The sequence below is a fragment of the Cydia pomonella genome, chromosome 4, assembly GCF_033807575.1.
Source record: "Cydia pomonella isolate Wapato2018A chromosome 4, ilCydPomo1, whole genome shotgun sequence".
NCBI classification, from domain to species: domain Eukaryota; kingdom Metazoa; phylum Arthropoda; class Insecta; order Lepidoptera; family Tortricidae; genus Cydia; species Cydia pomonella.
The window spans coordinates 25,936,887-25,955,374 of NC_084706.1; the positions used below are offsets into that span (position 1 = coordinate 25,936,887).

The window sequence follows — 18,488 nt, forward strand, 5'->3', positions numbered from 1 at the left end:
ATTTATCACTAAAATGAGAAAGTAATTAATATAAATATGTAAATGTATGTTATATAATATGTATGTGGTATGTTTCAGTTACGACCTAAACCCATTGTAGAGAAAGAATTAAAAAGTGATCTCAAACCTGATGATAAACGTACAGAAAACACTGTAGCGCCAAAAACGCTTTCCACCCAAGAACCCAGTTATAAGTTTCGGTCTCAACAAACCACACGAAGCAGAAAATTTAGTCACCTGACTTCAACTTCAACCGCCTCAAACATAGAACAAAGCAGTGATAAACCCACTTATAAATATAATAGAAAATTTAAAATGAGCACTACCGAGGCTCCCAAAACGGAGCCAAAACTTAATTCCAAACGTGTTGAAACTAACAATCTCTTAAAAAAGTCGTCACATAGACCTACATTTTATTCAAGAAGAAATTCAAGCAAAAGTGACGCCAGTACGACAACCACAAGTAACGAAGAAAAACTTAATCTAGGAAGTGCTTTAGAAAGTATTGCGAAACACAAAGCATCATTGCAGAGGACATCTTATTATAGTCGGCAGAGAAATAGTAATAAAGTCTTAACTCCATCTATTCCATCGACAGAAGAGCCTTTTAAGGATAGTAACAGTGTCATAGAAACTGCTGATAGAAAAAACGCAAATAATGTAGATATGCCCTTGATATATACATTATTAAAACCCACCGACGTTTCACAAAATGAAAACAAACTAGATATTTCACAAAATGAGAACAATAGCGAAAAACCACATAAAATGTTTGTCATTGCAGTAACAAGTAAAGAGTCTCATGAATCCAGTACAGAAAATGAAATGACATCTAATACTGTTGAGGAAACTGAAGTAAAACCTTTCGTGGGTTCATCGACTCCAAAATATCATGCGACTTATACAGTTCCTCAAACTACGGCTAAAGCAGAAGAACATGACGTTTCGAGTGCTGTGCCTCCAATTAGAAACATTCCGACTCGAAAATTTGGACGAGGCAGAGTTAGCTCCAGAAGTCAAAATGATGGAGTCTCAGAAGAACCAGTGACGAGGGACAGGGGTCCCGGGAAGTATACTGATTCATATACAAAAACCACTGAAGCTTCTACCAATGGGGTAAGTTTTGTTTTATGGGTATGAAGCCACGGATAGACTAGGGACAATTCCCCCACGATACGTGTCGTCAGCGATGTCAGGTGAAGTGCCGCGACAGATTTTGCGATTTTGGTATTAAGAAAAGGTAATAGAGTAGATATTTTCTAAGAGGGTCGGATGGATGTATCAGAGTTGTAAGGCGCGCCTTGTCGCCTCACATGTCGAGATAAGTCTATCCGTGGCTGAAACTTCTCTGTGTGTCATAAGGACCGGACTTTTAGTCATCTATTTGCAACTTTTTCGAGAGTGATTTTTTTTGCTCTATCCACACACATATGAAGGGTTAAGCCAATGGATTATAGCCTGAACCTTCCTAATAATATATATTATATTCACAGATAAATCCGGACTCTGAAAAGTCTAGACATAGATTCAGCTCTAAATATAGAGCTTCGCATGACAAACCAGTTTATAGAGCAACTGTGCCCACGGTTACACCGTCAACTGTAAGTCCATTATTCTTTAGTCGTACACAATACCACGCTAATTTTAAAACAAATTTAACTATACAAATACATGTGAACAAACTATACGATACATATTTTATACATGGATAAACATTACAATCCTTTGAAAATTCAAAGCCCCTTTATGAAATTGGCCAACACATAACCTAAATTGACGCTAAGTACACCGCCACGATTTATTTTATTATTGGTGTAAATATTCTCGAATACTTCTCTGAATTTCAATTCAAAATTCTTAGTGTTTTTTATCATCATGATTCATTTTTTGAACCATTCATTACAAAACCTTCAATGTATAACTGATTATATTGTTCATACTCGTATTAACTTCATTAAATTTTTCGAGATACATTTGCCGTAAAGCAAGTCAACATCTCATTGGAACTATTCACTTTTTGTCTTTAAGTAGCACATATTCAGTCTAAATTACACTTATCGATTAACAATGTAATCAGTTCTACGCATAGTAATCCAAATCATTTCATCGCTAAAGGCCTGGCTGAAATTCTTCGTGACCGATCGGCTATTGACAAAGTATGTCGACGAGCCACATTGGTTCGAAGAAGAGTATAATGACGTCACGACTCCAGTGTCCAGACAGAACATCACGCCACCAATCACTTTCGAATCATCCATAAAACTGGTTAATGGATTCATTTAATTAACAACTACATATTCACAATGCTTAACCTTGTCATGAACATCACTCGTACATTTTATCGTGTAAATTTATTTCAGTTTCGAAGAGATGTCTTGCACTTGTTTACTCAATGCATTTACAATTGTTTTTATTATTTAAGTAGTTATTCAATTATTATGCATCTCTTTGAAACGATTCATGTTAAATAGAATACTGAAGTTTTTGCGTTAATTTTTCAAAACATCATCGCTATTTTTTTTATACATTATGACCTAAATAACGCAATAACTTAATAATAATATAGCTAAATAAAAATTTAGTAGTTTAGCATAATAACACTAACATGTAGTAATATAAATTAAAATTATAATGACTGTACAACTTGTTTTAATCAACAGTTGTTTCTTTTCGGATATTTTCACTAGTCATTCTTCTAACTTCTCAATCTATCTCAAGCCCAAAAGTAATAAAGAGGCTTTGGTCTTTGCACGAACTTTATCCACAGTTCCAATTGCAAGGGTTTCCCTTTCTATCACTTAATCTTTCGTAGTTAGTTTCTACACTGTGCTATCTATTTTTTTATTTATGTGGGTGAGCTCACTTCTTATTTCAGATAGAGGGAGAAGAATATCAATTAGGGCCAGATATGAATGCTATCACGTTTACTCAAACACGAAGTCCAGCTGAACTATTGAAACTATCAGAAAGCTTGGTGAAACCACACGTCATGAATGTTGAAGCTTCACAACACTCCCAGTCAGTTACTGTATCAATATTCGATGCTTTGGCTGAAATCCTTACGTCCACACCCAGAAACCGACTATCATCTACAACAGAAGTACAAAAACAAAACATTAAAACCGATTCTATACAATCACTCAACGTCGTGAGTAGCAACATTAATGTAAATAGCGGAGTTTTGCCAAGTCAAGACACGTTGAATGTTATTGTAAACACTAATGTACAAAACACTGACAAGACACTAAATGTGAATAACCCATCGGTTGTGGCTGGCGCAGCATCGGCGCCGACAACGCCCCAGTCTTTACCCACACCCCTCCCCACTACTCCTGTTTCCGCAAGGAAACCTTTCGCTTTCAAAGTCTTATACTCAGAACCAACAGACAAACTTACGACTGCACCAGAACCAACATCAAACCAGCCATCGACTGACAACCCATCAACGGTATATAACACTGTTTCTGATCTTTTGTTGTCTAATAACAATGTAGTGTCGTCTGAACTAACCAGCATGTTGTCTAGTAATATTAACAATATACTCCGAAATATGGACGACAGGACTAAATCTAGATTGTCCGCAGACATGAATAGAATATTGAAGAGTTTGATTCCCAGGGCTATAGAAGGTTTAGATGACAATGTAGACTCTACCCCAAACACCACTCCCTACAGTTTGGAGGACATCAAAGATACAGAAAACGTAAATTTTGATGTTAACTTAAACATAAACGGTAACCCTGCGTCCTTTGATCTTCTTCAAACTGTAGGTACCACCAGCAATGTAAATATCACAAATGGTGTTGCTAATACAGTTAATGGTGTAGAACACCCTGATTTTACTCAGGATGGTAATAACCAAGGTATTTCACAATTAGCTAGTATTTTGTCAGGATCAAACGAGGGACGAACGACGACAGCTAACGTAAATAGATTCATAGCAACTCCCACAACTACTATAACCGTAACACCTTCTGATACTACCAGTGCTAATTTAGCTTCGTCATTCGTTCCTGAAAATAGCGATAGTGTTGTTATAGAGACGGGGGTTAACAATAATACTTCACCCAATAGTCCGAATGTCCCCTTCCCATTTTTAACGAATTTCCAAAAAGATGATTTCACTACGCAGGAATCAGGTAATTTTAATAACACATCAGTTTTGCAAAGTGATCCTATACCATTCAGTTCACCTGCAACACCATCTCAAAATGACGACGATTCTAACATTCAGGACATCAATGACGTGACACCCCTTCAGCTGTGGATATTATCTAAAAAAGCACGAGTACTGAAAATGATTGAAGACCTTATACGTGACCATAACAACGAACTGGCTAATGCGACTGCACTGACAGAGATGTTTAGACAATCCGATAGCTCTCCTATTTCTGAACGACTGACTGAAATAATGAGTACTATGAACTCGACGACAAAATCAACCGACTCCGATGACTCTTCTCTTTCTACTACTCCTTCTCTTCCTACTCTCCTTTCTACTTTGCCCTCAAACGAATCTTTCGAAACTACCTTCACTATAAGTACTCCATCGTCTGAAGTCACCATCAGTAATGAATCATTTACAACGGTATCAGCTCGTTTAGATGACATTAGTACAAGTACATCTTCTACATCGAGCAATGCAGAGACTGCTACTGCTATGTCAACGACGGAAGCTGCCGTTGAACTATCGAATAGATCAATAAACGAGTCCACAACGGCAACAGCTATACAGGAAACAACCACGCAGAGCATTGAAACGGTCACGCCTACAGACGTCGCAACCACAACGCAAACGAATCAAGAAACTACGACTCAAAATGATATCGAAACAACTACCGAGGTAGAGATAGAAACTACTACAAATACTAACGAAGAGGCAGATTCAGCTTCAACATCTATTAATCTTAATAATAATAACCAATCGACTATTCCGAAAAAAGATTATGTTATATTCGGAATACTGCCTAACAACACCGTGATTCGTAAAAATCCTAACGACGACATTTTGGAAACATTAACAGAGGCAAGCCCTTACATCGTTTATGGTTTGCTACCTAATAACACAGTAATACGGAAATTCCCAAATGGAACCAGAGTACCTCGAGTTATGCAAAAAATTGACATACTACCAATCAGCCCATGGAGTTTGAGGAATCCATACAGCCCCATCCATAACAATCCGGCCATTGTCAGACCACAGTCTAACCCCATCCGAGTATCCACTAATGTAGAGACATCCACCTCCAATAACGGAACGGATCGTTTAACTACCACCGACACTGTAAATAACCTACAAAATATGGTATCAACTTCATGTTATTTAGCTTGAAGCGCTTGGTGCTTTCTTTCACTTCGCATAGTAGACAACCGCGCATGCGGGGCCTGCGGACTTAGTAAGCTATGCATGCATTCACACTCTAACCGCTTCTAACAAACCCATCATAACATAATGTTTCGTAATTGCAGATATCGACATCGGCACTTAATTTAAAAGATAGCAGTAGAGGTGTAACTACTGTGGCTAGTAAGCCAGCTGAGCAAAGCACAGCCTCGCATGTTTTGAGTTTACGCACAACTACAATGCTACCCTCTGTCGATGAGATTCTGCTTAATAGTATATCTTCGGCCGCTAAAGAGGAAATGGTTATATCATCAATGACGAGTTCCACTCGCCAGCCTACAATATTAACACTGGATATTGATCCGGAGGTATAAATATATGTATATCTCGACACAAATCACTTTTAATATAAAACCCTTCTCATTCACAAAAATAACTTTGATAAATTTATATCAACAAATTCTGGCACTAAGTACCAAATTTATAGCAATGGTACTCCATGGGGAAGTTTCATGCATGAATCAAATTTGGTGGATAAATACAATTCAACAAATTTGAAACTTTACTACGATTTGGTGATTGGCTTAGTTGTAGATTAGAAGTAGATTGCTACGCTAATCGAGACTAGTTATTTCATTAATTTTACAGCAAATTTAAAATGTATCTTAAACGATTGCAGACCAAACAAATACGCACTGAGAAGCCTGGTGAAATTAAATTCATATCTATCGACGAAGTGACCACTACTACATCTCCAAACTCGAATGTCTTAAAGTTGGCTTCCAGCAAATCACCCACTACAACTGTAACTAGTCAAATGGAGTTAGTTACTGAATCCAGTACACAGACACCTCAGATTCCAACACAAGTACAAAATGATGATCAAACAACTACGGTTCAAGTACCTGCAGGAACTACTACAGATGTTGTCTCAGAATCAACTACTGTGCAGAGCGTGCTAACGACAATCACTACTGAGGCTAGCACAACTCCATTAACAACCATTGAACCGGTCGCGACTACAACCATGGCTCCAATGACAACGACCACCGAGACTACGACGACGATGACGACTACTGCGAAAGCGATAGAAACGACAACCGAAGTTAGAACTACTTTAAGAACAACGACTGTACCACCAACGACGGCTGCACCGACGACTGCTGCTGAAACTATACTCCCTTCGACAGCTACCCCTTCACCCACCGAAGGAGTTACTAAAGAAGATTCAAAAAGATATCAAGAAGATGCAGCACTTTTAGAGGCAATTTTGAGTGGGGCTGAACGTCTTCCTAAAAAATTTAACTTCAATAATTTAGATCAAAACACCGGAACTTCATCTGTTAATACTCAAACGAAGCTAGCATCAGTAACTAAACAGAGCGACGACGACAAATTTCTACAACAACTTCTCTCGGTCGCTGGCAGAAATCCGCAAACTCTAACGGTTCCAAATATTGGAGGTAACATTAAAGTTGACGGCGTGCAAACTACAACAGCTCGTTCCATAGAAGATGATATACGACAATTTGAAGAAGATACGAAATTGTTGAAAGCCCTGTTGGCAGCCACAGGACAAGACCCAGCCAAATTTAACATACCGACTTTAGACATTAAAACTACAACATTGCTTCCTACGACAGTTACGACAACAACATCTAAACCCACTGAAACAACAAGAGCACAAACAACCACACCGTCAATAGACGCAGACATAACTCGATTCCAAGAAGATGCTAAACTCTTACAAGCGCTTCTACAAGCTACCGGTCAAAATAATGGAAACTTTAACATCCCTGTTATAACGGGAATAACGTCAAATGTCAGGATAGCGTCTAATCCGCTCACGACATCTCTGGGGTCGAATCCCACAACTCCTATAAACGTTAGGCCAATATACACAACTTTGAGAACGACGACGTTGCCCCCTACCACTGTTACTGTACCTACTACGTTCCAGCCTCGTGCAACCGACTCTACAACTGCTCGGATTTCTACCACATTCGCGCCATTCAGAAGAAGACCAACTGTAATAACTTTAGCTACGGATCCAACAACTGTGGCGACCGCTCGACGGGTTCCAATTCCTGGCTTCACTGTAACAACAGAGATTCCTACATCATCTACTTTTTCAGTTGAAGAAGATTTAGCTTTCCTGAACAATCTGGTACGTTTCTAAAATTAAATAAATTATAAACCTGTATAGCTGATTCCTAAATTACAATACTTATTTAAATATATTGTGTTTGTTTTTCAGAAATCTGTCCTTAACACAAATACAGATAGTACGGATCCTGAAGCTGCATTAGCGAATCGCATCATAGCTCTTGCAGTAGACAGAAGTTTGAATGAAATCAAATCAGGCCAAGGAACTGAGCGCACGGGAAAGAATCTGGTACCTACTACGGCCCCTACCACAACGACCACTACCACAACGACTACCACCACAACGACCACCACCACACCGCGGCCTACCACAGCTCCTCCTAGCACACCATCCATAGAAGATGATTTGAGACAGTTTCAAGAAGATACTAAACTCTTGCAGGCTTTGCTCAAGGCAACTGGACAAGATCCATCTAAATTTAATCTACCGACAATCCCAAACATAAACGCTAATGTGAGTCCGAAAATACCACCAGGAGTTCACAGTGAATTAAATCTTCTTTCTAACCTTCTTGCTTCACCTTCACCTCTCAATGAGCCATTCGATTCTCTCACTCAAAAACCTAAAGAGCAAATAAAGACGACTACACCTACAACTCCTAAACCTTTCGGCGCAAAGATTGCAGTAAAAGATGACGTAAAGAATGTATCAGATGATGGGAAATTGTTACAAACTTTAATAAAATTGCAGGGTGTGCAAGAAACCACGACGCAAAAGAGTAAAATTGCTATTACAGGTAATATAGAACATATCAGTAGGTATTCGCCTTTAAGCAGATCCACTCATCCTCAGAAGCAAAAAACCAGAAAATATTTTCTTCTATTCCAGGGCAATCAACAGACGAAGCATTAAAGAAACTGATCCAGCAAACAAAGTCGCCAAGTATGGTGCAGGATGCGACCAAGATGCCGCTTGCCATCAGCACGGAATACGGAAAGAGCAACGACGCACTCCTCGCTGCCCTGTTGAAGGAGCAAGGCTTCGGTCCCACCACCGCCAGCTCTCTGGACGAGCAACTCCGTCTCGCCGTTAGTCCAAAATTTTCCACTATTTTCCTACTAGACTACTTCTTTCAAAGGGACAAAAGACATCTAAATCCCTTTTAAAGAAGCTAGTTCTTTCATTTCAATCCCATCATCAGACGCTTCTCGTTCATCTGATTTTCTTTCTCTGGCTTCATAGTCTTTCTAATATACATTCTAATCTTTCTCTTTCAAATACGCATGTTCTATATCTATTTAGGATAACTTGCTAACTATAACCTCGTAGGCATTGCTCAATCAAGTGGTAGTGACGCCGAAAGCTAGGCGGACGACGACGCCGCCGCCGCCGCCGCCACCGCCGGCGCCGAGAAGACCAATCTTGGACGGGCTGGCATGGCTCTGGCAGCAGTGGCGAGAGACGGGGCCTGGAACAGGAGCCAAGAGACCAAATAGAAGACCAGATCCCTCCCCTACGGCCGCGGTGTCCGCGTCCCAGGCGACGAGCAACAGGGTCAACTGGTTTGGCTCGGGGCCTTTCGTCGGGAACGCGGACGATAGGCCAAACAACAGAGTGGGTTTCGCAGCACTTTTACTAAAAATGTGTAACTGGGGTAATTGGCGGTGAGGGAGGCAGACTAGTTTAAATAAACAAATTGGTCGTACTCGGCTTTATGATCTTATTTAGCTTTTCACTCCTGAGAGTTAAGGATATTAGTCGACCACGTACGTACATTACGAGTAAGCAAATACAAATTGAGCTATGTACGTAAAAGCCATAGAGTACACACCAGGGGCCCATTTCTCAAAGTATTAATTAGTCTAATATTATTAGTATGTTACCATGGTAACCCATACGACATGACAGTTCGTGGACTAATATTATTAGTCTAATACCGTTCGAGAAATGGGCCCCATAGGGTTTACCGTGAATATAGAAATAAAATTTTCGTGATCTGCCTCTACATCACTCGAATTTGCAAGAACGATAGCGAGAGACAGATAACGACATTTCGATTTTCGTTTTTCGCGGTAGGCCCTTAGTTTCCTTAACTTTCGTGAACGCGTGGAACACTTTCCTTGTTGTAAAGGCCGAGTATAACCTAAATATGGTTGTGGATACATTTCATTTGTTCAGTTAAATCAAAATTGCCATGTGCTAGTTATTTTTTATAATTTGTTCCTATTTAATCTAAGTCTGTTAAGATTGTGTATAGCACGGGTGTCGTGGATATTTTGTAAATAGATAAATAAATTGTTTCGTAAGGTAAAGGTTGTCCTTTTCCATATTGTAATATCTCATTAGACATGAATTTAGTACCTATTTGTATAGTGTATAATACTGTTAATTTATTTGTTAAATACCTTAATTGGCTTCACATTTAGATTGCATTTTTGCGTTTTAATAAAAAAATATTTTTACTTTGGTGTTACTTTAATACATGTCTGTACACTGGTACACGTTGTGTTTCTGTAAATAATCATTAGATGGGCCAATTTTTTGCTGTCGATTTTTTTTGTCAGATTTCGTTAAAATTTGGTGGATACGTAAAATTTCTAAAATCCTTCCAAAACTAAATACATTTTTTCGGGACATGTTCTGATTTCGTATTCATCTCGGCCGTAAGGGCGAATTACATCCTCACTCGCTATCGCCCAATGTCAGGCCCGACGTCGGGCCCGAGCAAGAGTATTTTTCCGTTTCACCAAATATCAGCATATCTTTTACAATATTTGACATGTAAAAAATACTCTGTCTCTAATTGTCAAAAATGTTCAATTGTTGATATTTTTGCATATGAATATTTTTTTACTTTTCAAATATTGTTAACGAGGTGCTGATATTTCGTAAAACACAAAAAGATTATCAGGCCCGACATCGGGACTGACTTCAGGCCCGATATCGGGAAGTCTGGATGTAATTTGCCATATAATGAGCTCTTCAAACTAGCCAAATTTTATCCAAATCTGATGGAAACAAAATAAAAATCGGACCGAATAGATACGAACTAACTTTGCACGTTTTAACACTACCCGTAGATAACAAGGTTCCCATAATCGTAGTTATGAAACCTACCAAACACCTAATCTGTAGAAAATTACACATCCGTGATTTTACGCTTCACATGTAAAAAAATATCTATAACAATTACACTACTGTACTCGCCCACCATTCAAGGAAAATTAGTGGTTATATTTGAATCAATTATAATTACTAATTCTTTATTTCAGATAAATTTTATTCATGTATATTTGCAAAAAAATACAAAAGATAAAAAATAGTTCCACAGCAATGTCGACCACAATTCAATCATAATTTCTTTTTTTAATTCTGAGTTGAAATTGCAAGACATGAGTATTTCGAATACTGGGGCCCATGTCTCGAATGGTATTAGTCTAATATTATTATTGTGTTGTCATGGTAAGCCATACGATTTAACAGGGGCCCATTCGGTATTAGTCTAATAATATTAGTCCACGAACTGTCAAAGCGTATGGGTTACCATGGCAACACACTAATAATATTAGACTAATACCGTTCGAGAAATGGGCCGCAGTTCGTAGACTAATAATATTAGTCTAATACCGATCGAGAAATGAGCCCCTGAAATTACATATTAGCCTATTACCAATACACACAAGTGTAGGTTCCAAAAGTTAACCCCTTCAACTTAGTGTAGGTAAATAAATAAAACACAATCAAGCAGAAAAATCGATGAAAGTTTTTGCAATGTTAATACCTATTTAAACCGACGTGGAAAATATAGTACATTGCAAAAACTCTCGTTGATAGGATATACCTAATTATATTCACATGTATTCTACACAAGCAGTGTAAATATACCCTTAATATATAAAACCTAGTATCCCTGTAACCCTGAAACCCTAAAACCCTAAGTAGTAAATAACAGTGTAAGTGTTATGTGAGTGAAGTGTTTAAGTGTAAAGGAGTGCCGTCTACTCGTTTTTTTTTAATTTCCTTTTCATTTATAATGTTAAAGCGGCTAGGTATGTATTTTTTTCTTAATAAATACTAGTTAGAGTAAATTTAATTTGTTGTGATGAATGGCTTATTTTCTGTAAAAAGCAGTTAAGACAAAAGTAAAAAAAATTGACGGCACTCCAAATTCGGTGAGTAATTTATTAAACGAATTTTAATAACTGTAAACTAATAACCAATTACTTACTGATTCCTTGATTATTAGAATTTAAGCTTAAATCTTCTAACTGTAACATTTCCTAATGATTACCTGTCCAATGGATCCAATTTATCTTCATATGGTAAAAGTACCTACCTACTGTTTTTTCGGTCACATAAATGGGTCAAACACATTTTATAGAAAGGACACAATACAAGTTGTTACCAGGCCTCACCAATCTACAAAGTTTTACGCAAAAATTCAAATATATGCAATCTGAACCTAGGGTTGCCATCTCTAAAATTTGGAAACCAGCACAAGACGCATGAAAACCCCGGATTTTAGAGTCCAGAACCCGGACATGTCAACAGGTTTTTTTAAACAGGTTGTGCGTGTGTCGCGGGCTGCCTAAGACTTTAAACCCTCTAAAGTAGGACAAATCCGGGGAAACCCGGACGGATGGCAAACCTATCTGAACCTAACCCCTTACTGCATCTAATAAACAATATTTTGTTGAAATTTGAACTTTAATAGCTGTCAATGGAGTTAAATATCATATCCACCATGTATAGCTTCGTATGCGGTAAAGGGTTAAATCGGAATCCTAAACTTGAAATTGGATTGGCGCGTACGTGCTCGATTAATCGTACTATGCCTAGAAAAAGGTTTAATTACTCTGGTACAGCACGACCTCTTTAATCCGAACCCCTTCAGTCCGAACGCCCTCAACCCGCCCACTTCTTCACTCGCCATCTCGCCAGACCGTCCTATTAGTGACCAAGTGGCCATTCCTGTGCCAGAAAAAAATCTTTATGAAAAATGCATGACATGACAAAGCTTCTGCATTCTTTCAAAGCTTTTGCATTATGCATTTCTTGTGATTAAATACCATCCGACAAACTAAAAAAAAGGATTTTTTTTTAAGAAAGTTTAATACATGTTACATTAAACAGAATACACATTTAAAATTTCACATTTTTCAATTTTATTTAGAACACAAACAGTCACATATACAAATGAATTTGAAGTACAATGTAGTGTACTTAACAATCTTAACATACTTTAGAATCATAGACCTGGAGGCATTATTAAGTACATAATGTTAACATACATACTAACAGCAGAAAGAAAATGAAATCATCAGCCCTACTTAAATTCTATTTACCAGTCTTCAGAGCAAAATCTGTATCTAACTATCACATGTACTATTACTATTCTCAATATTGTTTGTTTTATTATCCTGACGCTCCACGAACCCTAACTGAGGGTTAATTATGGGGGCTAAAATTAAAGAGGTCCTGCAGCGGTATCATGGTCGTTTTTTTGTCACTTGTCATATCATGCGTCACGTTCGCACTTACGTATTTGTTAGAGCGTGACAGGTAGGGTGACAAATGATAGACAGCCGACCATCTTAGCCCTGCTGCTGTACATATTTTATTATTTAAGTCTTAAGTAAAGAAAATATTTATCCTGCCTGTTAGCGGAGACGCGTACTTGTCTAGCATACTATAAAATGTGTATGACACAAATGTGCCAAATTTTACTACCTATTGTAAATATTACTATACATACTAAGAAATGTAACAAATCCTAACATTAGTAAACCACTGTATCTAATAATCTAAAACGTACATTTTACAAATCACTAACAATCACTATTACGTATATATATTGCATGAAAATATGGCACCTGCACTAATTGTATATTTTATTTTCTAATTTCACTCAATTTATCAGCAATGAGTCACCAAATTCACAAAAACTACTTCTTTAAACTACATTATGGTTAATACTACCTTTAGATTTTTCTTAAGTACATGTGTAGAGTCCCCCTAAGATAAGTAATGCACCGACAAAGTGGGAAAATGTCATAATAAACGTCAATTCCAAATGTCACGCAGAGACTGAAGAGTTAGCGTGGTCCGACTCTAATTGAGCATTAACTTATCATTTGAAGCGCACTTCTTAAGTAGTTTTTGTGAAATTCACGCAAACTTAATTTAAGCTTCCAAATAATGATCACACCTTACATAGCTTTAGCCAAGTCTACATGTGCGTCTAACTCATTTGACATCTCATAACTAGATACCTCTGGACCCCCCGAGGGCAGTGACCTCGGAGCAGACCCCGGGACGAGGACAGCTGGTGTCCGCCGCCATTAACGTCACCAGGGCCTTCTCGCAGTTCTTGGGGGCTGCTATTCAGGTAACTTTATAATGGATGCAAGTAGAGTGAGAAAGCGTTTGTTATATGGGTTATTCCCACTAGTTACCACCAAGTTGTTACCAGTGGTAACTACTGGGAATTTTTACCACCTTTTACCAGTGGTAACTACTGGGAAAAAAATTGCCAATAGTTACCAGGTTACCACCAAACCAAGTTGGTAACTACTGTGATTTTTTTCCCAGTTGTTACCACCAAAATTTTGTTAGAGTTCAATACTAATAAAACAGTATAAATATAGAGTGAATAAATAATTAATTAAAAATCAAATTAATTTTAAGTTAATTAGTTATTACTTTTATTATAAGTCGATTACTGATTCAGTAAAAACGAATCGACTTATAATTATTGATTAAAGCACTCTATATTTATTTTATACTATACTATTTCTACTGTTCTATTAGTATGTTGTGGTAACTACTGGGAAGAAAAACTCCCAGTAGTTACCACCAACTCGGTTTGGTGGTAAAAGGTGGGAAAAAAAAATCCCAGTAGTTACCACTGGTAACAACTTGGTGGTAACTAGTGGGAATAACCGTTTAAACCGAGTACCGATTTTTCGCGAATGGGAAATTGCTAAAAAACGCAGAAAAAAAAGCTTTTATTTAGATTTATTTAATTATGATTTATAAAAGTGTTGATATAGAACTGTATGTAATATTTGTAAATAAGTGGATCGAATGCGGTAGTTTAAAAACCAAAATTGATGAATATTTTAATTTTTTATCGGACTTTGTTACAGGTTTTTTGCTGAGTTTTTTTTCTTTTTTAAACTCGTGATAACGAATAAAATAACAAATCATGTCATTTCATATCACAACTCTAAACCATTTCAACATTCGCTTTGGAATAAATAATTGCCGTAATTACCTAACCGTATTAAAACTTAGATAACCTGATATGTAACTAAACAGATTTTAGAAACAATTGTTTTCATCCGTTTCATTTCTTCGCTATCAAATTAAATTGAATCCTGACATGCTTACAATATGTTTCAATGCTCTACTTCAATCATCACAGACATAATTAACGTAAATAAAGATAAATTAATTTTAAAATTTGCTTTGCCCGACCTTACCTACCTGTATGTAGGAGCGCGTTTTCTCAAAATAAATTACCCCAACGTTATTGTGTGATGCAGAACCTCACCAAATATCACCAAGGGGGAGGAAGGGGTCAAAAAGTAGCCAAAAACCTCGCGTGATTAGTGCACAAGCCTTTAATTTTTGACATCCGCGCTCCGAATGTTATTAATTAGGCCCTCAGCAGACGGAGCGTAAGCGTATCGTAAAAACGTTAAGAGTACGAGACACGTCACCAAGCGTCGCGTAAACGCAATCATTTTATAAGTGAAATCGTTAGTTGAAATACTTGAAATCATGGCGTCGCTTGCGTCAGATATCTTCGGCGGATGTATAATTGATCTTACTCTCGTCAGATGAAGATTTTTTTTTATTGTTTTTGTCCAAGTTTTGTTTATTACGCCTGTATTACGCCTGACCGCGTAGCCAACGTTACAATCGTTCACGCTCCGTAGCGTATCGTATCTCTCTCTATCACTCTTCCATATTAGTGCGACTGTGATAGTTACGTTTCGTTCGGCACGTATCGTGAACGATATGCACGTTGGCTACGCGGCCTGTAGTAATAACGATAGATATCTCATACGCTACGCTACGACGACGCTTCGTGTGCGGACTTGTTTGAAGTTGTTCGTGCTCGTAGCGCTTTCATTTTACGCGCGTATTATGCTGTGTGCTGAGGTCTTTAGTGTGAATGTGTCGGAATCGCAGAATATAGTTAATAGTTAAAAACATCGTTATACATATATCTAATATATGTTTGTAATGCATTTTCAGGGAGCCGCCCAGACCGTCCAGAACGTGATCCGGGCGGGGCAGCGCGCAGCAACTGATGTATACAGCAATGGCTCCGGAGCTTCAGGATAACGTCTGCCGAACCGCGCAGAACCAGAGAATCAGATGTAATGTTCCCCCAGAGCAGTGGTGGGCAAACTTTCTTAATGGCGGGCCAGAAAGCTTAAGATATTTCGGAGGAGGGCCAACATTGCCGCAAATATGCATTATTATTTCGCGGTCTATGTACAGATTGTTTCGAAGAACAGGCGGCGGGCCGGGTAAAATCCTTTCGCAGGTCGGAGCTGGCCCGCGGGCCGAACTTTGCCCACCACTGCCCCAAAGGCCGATTTTTAAATTTCGAGCGCTCGATTTCGTCACTCGCAAACCTGTGGAAAACGGCGAAATGCTACTTTTGAAATACGAGCGATAGAAATGAGAATCTAGTGGTATTGACCACTTCTTTTCAATTCTATTACTTAATAGAATTGAAATGCCTAGTAGAGTAGGGGCCAGACTCGGCCAGAGCCAATTTCGAAATTCAAAAATCGGCAGTAAGGGAAATTAAATTAAGGAATTTGAAGAGTTAGAATATGCAACTGTAGATAATAGGGGTGGGCAAATCTTTTTGTACGATGGGCCACAAAACTGTATGGCCCATCATAGGGGTGTTTCTGAACTAATTTTTATCAAGCAGATATGTTTGCGAGCGATATTAAAGAAATTTTATTAATGATATTGACATTATGGAAAATATTTTTACATAGGTACGTTGGTGTATTAACCATTGCTATGCCCCTACGTTAGACTTTTTTAGATTTTTTGATAATTGTAAAAATTAGGAGCGATAAACAGATTTCATACAAATTTTTAAACACTTCTAACTTTTATAATAATTGAAAATTCGAAAAAAAGTAGGGGCATAGCTATTGTTGATATTACAACAAATTGTGTCAAAATATTTTCAATAATGTTAATATCCATAGAGGAAAATGAGGACTACATTTCGTATGCTTCGGTACGTCAGTTATATACGAGCGATCGGACCGGTGTTCCGAAATTTCGCAATTTCATGTCGCCCGGAGCGTTGAATTTTTAAATTTTTCCTTTAATTTCTTTTATTATTCATAATTTTTCTGCACTACAAGGTCTTCGAACAAAGTTGGCCTGTGGGCCTTACTTTGCCCATCCCTGTTCAAAATGTGTCCTTCAACTGCGATTCCCCACATGCTCGGAGTGACACTGTTAACTTTTACGAAAGTATCTAGTATGCACAATGTGTGGAGTGCTCAACATGTAAATAGCTAGAATAGTTTAGGGCAGGGGTTCCCAAACTGTGCGCCGCGGCGCCCTGCCGGCCTAGCCAAGGTGACATCGCTATCGCTTTGACAACGAAACGCTATCTGTCTCTCTATCACTCTTCTATATTAATGCGACAGTGACAGTTGAATTTCGATCGATATGGAGCGCATAGGATTTGCATGTTGGTTACGCGGCCTGGTGCGCTTAAACCAGTAAAGAGGTGCGTCGAGAGGCAATCCTCCTATTTCAAATAGCCTAGCTAGTATGGAAGGTAGGTAAGGAATAGAATCTCCATATACCAGTGTCCGTCAAAAAACGTTAAATAGAAGGCGCTACAATACCTAGAATACATGAAAAACATAGACAGCGCACTTCACTCTGTCGGTAACGCCTAGGTTCTTACTGTTCTTAGCTACTCTAGTGCTACTCTGGAGAGATTTGGAAGTATTATTTATAGCTGACAGCTGGACACTTTTGCAACAGTTCTGCGTATGGAGATTGTATTCTATAGCTAAGTTACGGCGCCGAGATTAAGTTTTAAACTTGCAAGTGATGAACTGAAAAAGATTGGGAACCCCTGGTTTAGGGAACTAATTGAAATTGAGCTTTTCATCTTTTACGCATGTTCCTAAAACTTACTGAAATATTTAATTCTTCGTAATTTTTGGTTTTGGATATTTGGATCTAAATGATCTTATTAGACTGTAGGTAATGAATGTGATTTTAGTGCTACTTAGTTTTAATATTTAATTAGTGTTTTGTAAATAAATAACGCAAGTTAGGGACTTTTCCAAACGTTAGCAATGTATTTTTGTTGCGAAACTTAACAGTGCTTCCGAGGTAAGCTAAATATATAAGAAATTGGGATAGATTTGGATAAATAAAGTAATTTATGATCACGCGCCATATTGCGGAATTTCATTAGAACTAAACTTTTCATACTTAAATGAACTGTCACCATACATGGGAATAACAGCGCCCTCTTGACAATTATCATATATTTCTTGTCGGGCGTTAATTATAAATGTCATAGTTTCATAGAAATTTGACATTGGTAAAGACATTTACACATTGTATCATTGCAAATGCCTTACCTAGTTAGCTTGGCGACTCCCAGTTTTAAAATGTAGCTTGTATCATCTCATTTACAGGAACTTTTCATTCACGTTTAAAAATTATTATTAGGTATCTTTTGCTAGACATATTGTACAAACTTGCAATATTGTTAAATACTCCTCTTTATATATTTATTTTTAACCCTTTGAACGCCAAAGACGTCAATTGACGCGCGCGGCTGGGACAAAATTATTTTCGTTGTCTTGTTTTTTTCCCAAAAAAATATGACGAAGTTGAACTTTTTTTAAAACTATTTTGGAAGGCAAGATCGAAGGTAGAAGAGGAAGAGGAAAACCACGAGCAAGTTACACGCAGCAACTAAAAGGAAAAGCAAATGTCGTGTCTTACAGGGACCTA

At 37.9% G+C, this 18,488-nt stretch overlaps 1 protein-coding gene across 9 annotated transcripts in view; it reads left to right on the forward strand.

Moving 5' to 3' along the window:
- Positions 1-18,040, forward strand: part of LOC133517350 (mucin-2-like) — a 170,143-nt gene extending 152,103 nt beyond the window's left edge. For 3 of the 9 annotated variants that reach the window (XM_061850638.1, XM_061850639.1, XM_061850637.1), the window contains 10 exons: positions 79-1,116; positions 1,494-1,601; positions 2,876-4,843; positions 5,470-5,712; positions 6,024-7,511; positions 7,602-8,247; positions 8,340-8,539; positions 8,781-9,065; positions 13,720-13,839; positions 15,717-18,040. In XM_061850638.1, the coding sequence (XP_061706622.1) occupies positions 79-1,116; positions 1,494-1,601; positions 2,876-4,843; positions 5,470-5,712; positions 6,024-7,511; positions 7,602-8,247; positions 8,340-8,539; positions 8,781-9,065; positions 13,720-13,839; positions 15,717-15,806 (6,186 nt within the window). In that variant the 3' untranslated portion in view covers positions 15,807-18,040. The remainder of the gene's footprint in view (positions 1-78; positions 1,117-1,493; positions 1,602-2,875; positions 4,844-5,469; positions 5,713-6,023; positions 7,512-7,601; positions 8,248-8,339; positions 8,540-8,780; positions 9,066-13,719; positions 13,840-15,716) is intronic. The other 6 variants (XM_061850640.1, XM_061850644.1, XM_061850642.1 and 3 more) reach the window with 6 other exon arrangements.
- Positions 18,041-18,488: the final 448 nt, after the last annotated feature.